A 9,850-nucleotide genomic window follows, 5' to 3' on the forward strand; every position below is an offset into this window, starting at 1 on the left:
GGCGGATGGACCCCGAAGGGACCCCCTACATCAACCACCCGATCGGTGGGCGCGCAGCCCCGGGAGTAACCTCAGCGGCGCCGGGGGACGGGGGTGGGACCGCGCACCTCACTGAGCACCTGCTCTGCACCCAGCTCTGTACCACGCTCTGTGGGTGATGCAGCCGCAGACCATCCGGGGTGGCGGGCATGGCTGTTCCCTGTGGACGGCTGACACCCAAAGAGAGTCAAGGACATGCCCGAGGGACACCCAGTGAGTGAGGGGCCACATCTGGCTCCAAAAAAATCCCACCAACACGCGGGCTGGGACCCCCTCCGGTCTGATTTCCTGCTCTGCCCGCCAGGTGTGGCTCGGATCCTGACCCACGAGGCGGGAATCACCGACATTGCGGTGTTACAGGTAACGTTTCCCTCCTCCGCCCACAGGCAGGCGGCTGGGGTGGGGACCGGCGCCCCATTCAGCTCTAGCGCCGCAGGGCTAAGTGGGAGCCTGTCCCCAGGCGGCCCTGCTCCATGACACGGTGGAGGACACGGACACCACCCTCGATGAGCTGGAGCTGCACTTCGGGGCGCAGGTGCGGCGGCTGGTGGAGGAGGTGACGGATGACAAGACGCTGCCGAAGCTGGAGAGGAAGAGGCTGCAGGTGGAGCATGCGCCCCACAGCAGCCCGGGGGCCAAGCTGGTGAAGCTGGCGGACAAGCTGTACAACCTGAGGGACCTGAATCGCTGCACCCCAGAGGGTAGGAGCCCCCCCCTGCTCTGGGGGGACAGGGAGGGCCCATCTTCTAGAGGCCTAGGTGGCTCTGTTCCTCTGGGGGCGGCGGGGTAGCGGGGAGGGAGGGAAAGCCTGGCGTTCTGTTTAATTCCCCAAACCCGTGGTGGGCAAACTGCGGCTCGCGAGCCACGAGCCGCAGTTTGCCGACCACTGCGGCCCAAACTAGTCCCTACCACACCGCTCTGGTCTGCTTTCATGGGGCAGAAATACCGGAGCTGGGCCAGATTTCAAGACAAATTCTTCCACCAAGCCCTGCAGGGAGTCGGCTGCCATTCCACGGGCCGTGTTCTGTCGCTTCCCACGCAGGGTGGTCGGAGCATCGGGTGCAGGAATACTTCGAGTGGGCGGCGCAGGTGGGGAAAGGGCTGCAAGGCACCAGCCGGCCGCTGGAAGAGGCGCTGCAGCAGCTGTTCAAGGAGCGGGGGCTGGCGCTGTGAGCGGAGCCCGGAGCCCGGAGCCGTCGGGTGGCGCAGCTTCCAGCCCTGCCCGGGCCGGAGGGGACTCATTCTCCAGCCTCGGGCGCCTCTCCACCCTCCGTGGTTCACTCCACCAGCGGCCCAGAGCATTTGCCCCTTCCCACCCTGAAGGCCTCCTGCCAAGTAAGCTGAGCCTGGACTGTGGGGGCCAGGCGCACCCCGTCCACTTCCGATGCATTCACTGCCCTTCAGGCCTTGGGTCCGTTTGCCATTTGCCAGGTGGGATCTCCGGTCCCTCCGGCCCCTCGGGCTATACAGACACGCGTTGCAGAGTCATGATGGAAAATAAAGCATTTCGGGTCGAGTTTGAGCTGCTGCTCCTTCTCCAGGCTCTGGGGTGGGGGACCGGCAGGTGCAATTCCCGCCCTGAGCCAGGTCCCCCGGGTTGAGGACCTTCGCCTCTCGGCCTGGTTTCCGGTCGGTGAGAAAAGTGGTGAATTCTCGGGGTTCCATAGCGTGACGTGCCTGAAGGAGCCTGACAGATGCCCAGTGAATGGTGGGCGTCCTCGTTGGGAGAGTCGGGCCAGCGGGCAGGTGTATTGGAAAGGCGCGCCGCCCGCTCGCTCGCAGCTCTGCCCAGCGCGGAGCGGCCACGGGATAGGCCCGAGTCGCAGCATGTCACCTGGTTGCTAAGCGACAGGGAGTTCCGGCTGCTCCGGAAGCGGCCCCTCCCACATAGCCCGGGGTGGGCGGGACCTGGGAGGCTGCGGTGCTGTGAGTGGCATGTGCGTGGGGGGCGGGCGTATGGCAGGAGGAGTGTTTGGTTCTGCGGCGCCGCGGAGACTTATGAGCCCGTTGGAAAGGGCGTACCTCGGAGACCGGGACATTGTTAGGTCACAGCCACTCCGTTCTGGGACAGGATGGCTTTTCACCCCAAGAAGGCCCCGTGCACTCTCTGCAGGGGAAAAAAGGGGGGCCAACAAAATGAGGACTTCAAAAGGAAATGAGTTTGCCCCGGCTGGTGTTGCTCATTGGTTAGAGCCTCGATCCGCCTACTGAAGGGTCATGGGTTCGATTCCCGTTCAAGAATGGCAGGTTTGCCCTGGCTGGTTTGGCTCAATGGATAGAGCCTCGGCTGTGGACTGAAGGGTCCCAGGTTTGATTCTGGTCAAGGGCATGTACCTTGGTTGCGGGCACATCCCCAGTGCGGGGTGTGCAGGAGGCAGCTGATCAATCCTTCTCTCTCATTGATGTTTCTAACTCTATCCCTCTCCCTTCTTCTCTGTAAAAAAAACTGGCCCTGGTGGGGGCAAGGGGACGTGTCAGAGGCAACCAATTGATGTCTCTTTCACATCGGTGTTTCCGTCTGTCTCTCCCCCTCCCTTCCACCCTAAAAATCAATGGAAAAAATATGAAGACTAAAAAATTAACAAAATAGCAGGTTTGATCCCTTGTGTGAGAGGCAACCAACTGATGTGGCTCTCTCACATTGACATTTCTCTCCTTCCCTCCCTCCTGTCTTAAAAAAATTAGTGGAAAAAAATATCCTTGGGTGAAGATTAAAAAAAGAAAAATCAATGGGGGGAAATATAACCTCTGCTGAGGATTAACAAGAAGGAAATGGGTTTCCGGACAGTCCCAGATAAACCCATCGAGTTCAGTGTAATCCTCTTAAGGCCGTGCAAGCTGCAGTACTTTTTGGAGATTTGGGATTTTTTTTTTTATTATTAGTTTTTTCAGGGGGTGAGATTACAAGATGTTAAAAACAATATTTACCAAATTTGAAAAATAATTCTGCAGTTTTAAGTGGTTTCAATTTAAGTCTCAGGACATTTAAATAAATATAAACCCCTTCTGTATCTTCAGAATGAAAATATAAAGAGACCGCCCTAACTGGTTTGGCTCAGTGGATAGAGCGTCGGCTTGCGGACTGAAGGGTCCCAGGTTCGATTCCGGTCAAGGGCATGTACCTTGGTTGTGGGCACAACTCCAGTAGGGGGTGTGCAGGAGGCAGCTGATGGATGTTTCTCTCTCATGATGTTTCTAACTCTCTATCCCTCTTCTTTCCTCTCTGTAAAAAAAATCAATAAAATACATTAAAAATATATACATAAAGAGACCATCAGGAGTTACTTGATGTTTTACAAACCTCACTGTATGTCATGTTCTTTATAAATAACCAGATAAGTGGGCTGGGGAGGGCAGGGGTTTCTCTCATTCTATGGAGAAGAAGAAGACTCATTAATCATTAAATAGATCACATAGTGACGGGCCCAGGACCAGCCCTCTCTGGGTCTGCTGTGCTGCTGGGCCCCGTAACCAGGCAAGAGTGACCTCAATCTTGGTCACTCTAACCGCTGGACAGAGGAGAGCGATCAGGTCTGAAGTGGCCAGTGGATCTGGACTGAGTCTGAGGCTCCTTAGATAAACTGACCTGAGCCAATATAGTTAATTTTTTACAATTATTTACAAAAATTTAAACCATCCGAAACTTACAAGTTGGAAGTACGGGGTAAGTAACTTTTCCCCCCTGAAACCACTGGAGTTCAACTTGAAGGTGAGAGTCACCCAGAAGCCAAGTCAGATCTCTGCCCGGGCCTGGCCCACCCCGCGTTGGAGGACGTAGATCTTAGTTTGAATCTGCCTTTTCATGGTTCCCACCAGCCATACAGCCCTCCCTTCTTTTTTTTTTTTAAATATATTTTATTGATTTCAGAGAGGAAGGGAGAGGGAGAGAGAGAGAAACATCGATAAATGAATGAATGCAGCAGGTGACAGATCTTGGACATCCTCCTCCTGTGACCGGCTTCTGTCCTCCATCCCCTCTGATTACTCCTGGGTGGCTTTCTTTGCCCCTCCCCCCACCTCTAAACACTGGTGTTCCACCCTCCCCTCTGCCTGGCTCACCTACACTGACAGCTTTACCTGTTGTCCTTGATCCAAAGGGCCCCCCATCCACCTCACAGCCCAGAGCCCTGAGTTGTCACATGTCAGGCCCAGGTCGCCGGAGCTCAGCTCCACAGACCCTCATCCCGGCATTCACGCCGAGGGAGCAGCCTGCCAGGACGGGCCACAGAGCTGGAATGCCAGCACGCGATCCTGGTGAACCCGGCTGCTCCCTGCGCAATGCTGCCATATGGTTCGAGGAGGCCAGTGCGTAGGAGTAAACATGTTCACTCCCAGCAGATGAGTAACGTCTAAGGCCTCCCAAGAGCCTTTATTCTGCTGACTTTGTAGGGGCTTCACAGATTCTCCCTTCTTTTGATTACACAGTATGATAGCAAACAACACCTGCAGCCCGGCCAGCACTGCTCAGTGGTTAGCGTCGACCTAGGAACCTGGAGGTCAGGGTTCGATTCCCGTTCAAGGGCACATGCCTGGGTTGCAGGCTGGATCCCCAGTGTGGGGCGTGCAATGATTCTCATCACTGATGTTTCTATATCCCTTTCCCTTCCTTTCTGAAATCATTAAAAAATATATATTTTTTAAAAACACACAAAACACCTGCTATGCTGTAATTGCTTGGCATCCTTTACTAACATTACAGCTCATGTTTGTGGGGCTCCTATATGCACTGTGCTAAGCCCTTCACAGAAATCTCATTTCTTCCCCGTGAGAGGCAGGGCTCCCTGGGCCCTGGGCGGCCTGAAGCGTCAGGTAGCTCTTAGCAGGCCCAGTGGCTCTCCCTCAGGGCCCCACAGCAAGCTTGCCCCCTAATCGTGCTCACCCATTTATTTATTTTGTCAATCCTCACCCGAGGATATTTTCCCATTGATTTTTAGGAAGAGTGGAAGAGAGAGGTAAAGACAGAGAGAAACATCGATGTGAGAGAAACACATCGATTGGCTGCCTCCTGCAGGAGCCCTGACTATGTGCCCTTGACAGGAATTGAACCCGGGACCACAGAGCCAAACTGGCTAGGGCAGCACGTTCTTTTTGAAGACAACTTGTTAACATTTTTCAAATTTTTACATGTACACACATTTCAATGGAAAAAATCTTATATTTTTAACCTTGAATATTTTGTGGTAAAATCTTTCTTTTCCCTCATTATATCATTTCCCTTATTATAAACCTTTTAGGTTTCATGTCATGTTTATAACAGGCCATCCCCCACCAGAGGTTTGAAAATATCCCATATTTTCTTCAGTAGTTTTATAGTTTAGCTTTATTATTTTTTCCCTCTGGAACTAATTTTTGTGGAAACTGTGAGGTAGAGATCTAACTCACTTTCACAGATCCAGTTGTCCTAAAGCACTGCTTATTAAATAACCCATCTTTCCCCCCCAAATACTCCTTCTATCCTAAATTCCCAAATACCTGGGTCTGTGCACGTCCCGTCCCCCCCACCTCCCCAGTCCACGTGCCTGCTCCCACTCCAGGTCACACGCGCATCCTTTGGGGAGCCCCGGAGGACAAGTGCCCGCCCCCGCCCGGCCACCCCACGCCCCCCGACTCATCAGGACTCAGACATCTCGGTGTTCGCACACATTTACTCTTCCAAATGCACTTTAGGACCTGTCGTATTCCAGAAAGTACCATGAACAGCATGAACGTACGGGCTGTGTGGAGGGAGCCAGTCTGTCCAGGAAACGGATGTGTGTTCATTTGGGTCAACTTACAGCATGCGGCCCACGGGTCTCCCGCTGACGCGCTTAGATCTTACAGGTCGGCCCTTCTATCGCCTACAAATAACGACAACTGCAACTTTCTCTTCTCCGTCCTCCGCCGCTGCAGGGCCAGCGGAGCCAGGACTTCCCTAAGGAACACCGAGCCCTCGGCCAGTTCAGTTTCCGGCGTGAACGGGACGCCCGTGGGGCCGGGCTCTGTAGAATGCCATCGCCTGCTGGTTCTGAGAGAGACCTTCACCTAGATGAGCACGTCTCTTTCTAAGCTTAGGAGTTTTAATAAGGGATAGGTCGTAAATTTTGCCAAATGTTGTTTCGGCGTCTACAGGGACTATCACAGCATGTTCTCTGTTATTCGAAGCTGAGATGAAGGCCGGAGAGCAGCTGCAGGGCCTGTCACTCACACGTCCCTGGTCCCTGTGCCGGGACCGGGTTCTCCCGGAGACACGCGGGGAGGCTGCGAGGCCTCCGCTCGCCCGGGCACAGGGCACCTGGGGCGCCGGGCCACACGCCCCCACGGCTGGAAGGGGCTGGAAGGGGCTCGCGGGGACCGTGGTGTGCAGAGGACAGGAACCAGAGAGGAGTCCACAGGGGGGAGGGCCCCCACGCCCCTGCCGCCCCCACCCCAGATCCACACACAGACTGGGCGCCCAGTCTGGGATGGGGATTTTGCACCTGCAGTGCCCTGACCTCCGGCCATGACAGTCTCCAGGGCGTCCTCCTGCCAGGGAGCACTCAGAGCGGAGTCCTCACAGAAAGCGGGAGTCCTCCTGCTCCTCCACCTGCTGCCGGCTCGGGCCCCCATCCCCTCCTCCCAGCACCCCTCTGCTCCTGCTCGTCACCCCGGGACACAGTCCCCACACGACCACGGGATCCCCCGGGACCCGCCGGCCCTGGGGCTTTCAATTTATAACCACCACATAAACAGGGCTCCAATACAACATCAGTGGATTCCATCAGAAAGAACTTAAAAATGCAAACTCTAGGAAGAGGAGGACTTGGAGAAGACAAGAGGGGAGACAGACAGGACACTAGAGGTATTGCAGACTTTAGCAATGACGACAGTACAGATATTAAACGCAGCCCAACTCCTAACACCAAATGAAATAAATTCTCACACCAACAGCCTTTTTAACTCAATCTCCTTACCCAATTACGTGGAGGCCCTTCCCCTCCGGCCACAGGAAGCCTAGCCCAGGCGGAGGCGGAAGGTGGCCACCTCCATGGGCTCCAGGGCGACGTCCGTGCTGTTGGAGGGCGAGGACAGCGGGTACAGCAACGTCAGGGAGGTCGGCTGCAGGAAGCCCACGTCCAGGTCGCGGAACAGGCTCCCCAGGGCCACCTGCGCGGAGGAGAGGGGGGGGAGTGCTGGGTGCTGACACGCCGGGGAGGGCAGCTCTTCCTCCAACACTCGCTGTGCCGTCGGCAGCCGTGTGCCTACGGACACGTGCGGGTCTGCCCCCGTCCCAGGCTCACCCAGATGTGCTCGGCCCGAGCCTGACCTTGGGCCCGGGGTGGGGACCGCTGCACCGAGCGGTGAGCTCTTGGGGGGCAGGGGCCATGTCCTGTCCTCTTCTGAGGATCTGGGGCATGGAGGCGTTTGTGGGTGCCGGCTTACACAGTGAGTACAGCTTGGTGGCTTTTGGGGCTTTTTTGTGTGTGTTTGTTTTTTGTTAATCCTTACCCAGGGATATTTTCCCATTGATTTTTTTTTTTTTTTAGGGAGAATAGAAAAGAGGGGGAAAGACAGAAACATCGATGTGAGAGAAACACAGAGATTGGTTGCGTCCTGCACGAACCCCGAACAGGGACCGGGCTGGGGAGGAGACTGCAACCCAGGCACGTGCTCTTGGCTGGAATTGAACCTGGGACCCTTTGGTCCGCAGGCCGGCGCTCTATCCACTGAGCCAAACTGGCCAGGGTGCTTTTGGATTTTCATTTCTGTGTCTGATGGGCATCTCGTCTAGAACTTGCACCACTGGGCCTCCGTAGCTTTGAAAACAAATGTCAGCAGCTTCCATTTTTCTCTCTCAAGTACCCAGAGTGACACCTGCCCCCTCCCAGCTCCCCTCCAGCCCCCCGATCATTGCCTGACCTCACTGCAGTCTCACCCACCTCGCTCACGCCTCCCATTCCCAACTGCCCCATCTCCCTACCTCCTCTCCTCAGGGGTCCCCTTCCCACACCCGGGCCTGGCTCACCTTGCCTTGACTTGTGGTGCAGTTGAAGCCCAAGTTCTTGGCCTCAAGGCCACAGTCGAAGCCTTTGCGGTGTAGGATGAGTGCGGCTTCTGCCGAGGGCAAGGTCTCATCCTGGTGACAGCACGAGGCAGTGAGGCGGGTGCTCCCTGAGCTCACAGGTGCTCCCCAGGGCTCACAGGTGCTCCTCAAGCTCACAGGTGCTCCTGGGTGCTCCCCAGAGCTCACACGTGCTCCCTGAGCTCACAGATGCTCCCTGAGCTCACAGATGCTCCCTGAGCTCACAGATGCTACCCCAGGGGGCAGGGCTCACAAGTACTCCCCTGGGGGCACACACGTGCTCCCTGAGCTCACAGATGCTACCCCAGGGCTCACAGGTGCTCCCTGAGCACACAGATGCTCCCTGAGCTCACAGATGCTCCCCCGGGGCTCAAAGGTACTCCCCAGGGCTCACAGGTGCTCCCCGGGGCTCATAGATGCTCCCCTGGGGCTCACAGATGCTCCCTGGGGCTCATAGATGCTCCCCTGGGGCTCACAGGTGCTCCCCGGGGCTCACAGATGCTCCCCCGGGGCTCATAGATGCTCCCCTGGGGCTCACAGGTGCTCCCTGGGGCTCACAGGTGCTCCCCCAGGGCTCACAGGTACTCTCTGAGCTCACAGATGCTCCCCCGGGGCTCAAAGGTACTCCCCAGGGCTCACAGATGCTCCCCGGGGCTCACAGGTGCAGCAGCACCTCTGCCCCGAAGGCGGTACTGGGACAAAGAGGAGCCTGGGTGAGGACAGGCCAGAATTTGGTCCTGGAGACCCGGGGCTGAGCGGATCCTCACCTCAGCCTGGAGCGTGCGCAGGTTGAGCAGGTGGAAGTCACAGGGCAGCGAGGAAGCCAGAGGATGAAATGAGCGCAGGCTGGGAGCCGGGGGCTGCCGCTTGGCGACGGGCAGGGCAAGCACTGGGGCATTCAGATACACGGAGGTCAGGTGGCTGAGGAGGGACGGGTAGCTGGTGGAGTGGCCATCTGACACCTGCAAGATTGGCCCGAGATGTGGGTGAGGGGTGAGGGTGAGGATGAAATACAACCCGGCCAGTTCCTTTGGAAAGAGCTTCCCTGATGGGTCTGGGTCCAGGACCCTTCAAGTGCGGCCACTTCCCGTCGCACACACTTGGCAAGGGCTCCCGGCCCGGCCGGCGTGGCTCAGGGGTTGAGCGCTGACCTCGGAACCAGAAGGTCACGGTTCGATTCCCGGTCGGGCCACAGGCCCGGGTTGCAGGCTGGGCGGCCATTCCCTGATGGGTCTGGGTACAGGGGGGGCCTGGCTCCAGGACCCTTCAAGTGCGGCCACTTCCCGTTGCACACACTTGGCAAGGGCTCCTGGCCCGGCCGGCGTGGCTCAGGGGTTGAGCGTTGACCTAGGAACCAGGAGGTCACGTTCGATGCCCGGTCAGGGCACAGGCCCGGGCTGTGGGCTCATCCCCATTGTGGGGCGTGCAGGAGGCAGCCGGTCCATTCTTCTCTCTCATCATTGATGGTTCTATCGGGCCACGAGCCCGGGCTGCAGGCTCGGCGCCCAGTGTGGGTCGTGCAGGAGGCAGCCCATCATGATTCTCTCATCATTGATGTTTCTCTCCCTCTTCCTTCCTCTCTGGAATCAATTAAAAAAAGATGGGGGGCTACTTCACTCTCCTCTACTTTTTGTGGGTTTTTTGCTCTCATGACACTGTTGTGAACAGCACACTCCCCTCAGCGACCTCCCATCACAGCTCAGGTTCTCAGGGCAGGGAGGGCGGCAGGCAGATGTGCTCTCCGCCGGGGACACGGGCTGATGGAGAAGGGCC

General features: G+C 57.0%; 2 protein-coding genes across 2 annotated transcripts in view; one reads left to right on the top strand and one right to left on the bottom strand.

The window, feature by feature from the left end:
* The window catches only part of MAN2A2 (mannosidase alpha class 2A member 2), a 53,939-nt gene that overhangs the window by 16,266 nt on the left and 27,823 nt on the right, over positions 1-9,850 (bottom strand). The window contains 3 exon segments of the mRNA XM_006769602.2: positions 6,969-7,161; positions 8,021-8,131; positions 8,845-9,039. Of these exon segments, the coding sequence (XP_006769665.1) occupies positions 7,009-7,161; positions 8,021-8,131; positions 8,845-9,039 (459 nt within the window). The 3' untranslated portion in view covers positions 6,969-7,008.
* On the top strand, positions 6-2,152 carry HDDC3 (HD domain containing 3). The gene is made up of 4 exons (XM_006769588.2): positions 6-45; positions 344-399; positions 500-740; positions 1,082-2,152. The coding sequence occupies exons 1-4, from the start codon at positions 6-8 to the stop codon at positions 1,210-1,212; spliced, it is 468 nt and encodes a 155-aa protein (XP_006769651.1). The 3' UTR covers positions 1,213-2,152.

The sequence above is a fragment of the Myotis davidii genome, unplaced genomic scaffold (assembly GCF_000327345.1).
Source record: "Myotis davidii unplaced genomic scaffold, ASM32734v1 scaffold324, whole genome shotgun sequence".
Classification (NCBI taxonomy): Eukaryota; Metazoa; Chordata; class Mammalia; order Chiroptera; family Vespertilionidae; genus Myotis; species Myotis davidii.

Bases quoted from the DNA above. Each gene is read 5' to 3' on its own strand.
- HDDC3 (XM_006769588.2), top strand. From the start codon at position 6: ATGGACCCCGAAGGGACCCCCTACATCAACCACCCGATCG. The intron at 46-343 runs GTGGGCGCGCAG...TCTGCCCGCCAG, and splicing joins CTACATCAACCACCCGATCG to GTGTGGCTCGGATCCTGACC. The intron at 741-1,081 runs GTAGGAGCCCCC...CTTCCCACGCAG, and splicing joins GAATCGCTGCACCCCAGAGG to GGTGGTCGGAGCATCGGGTG.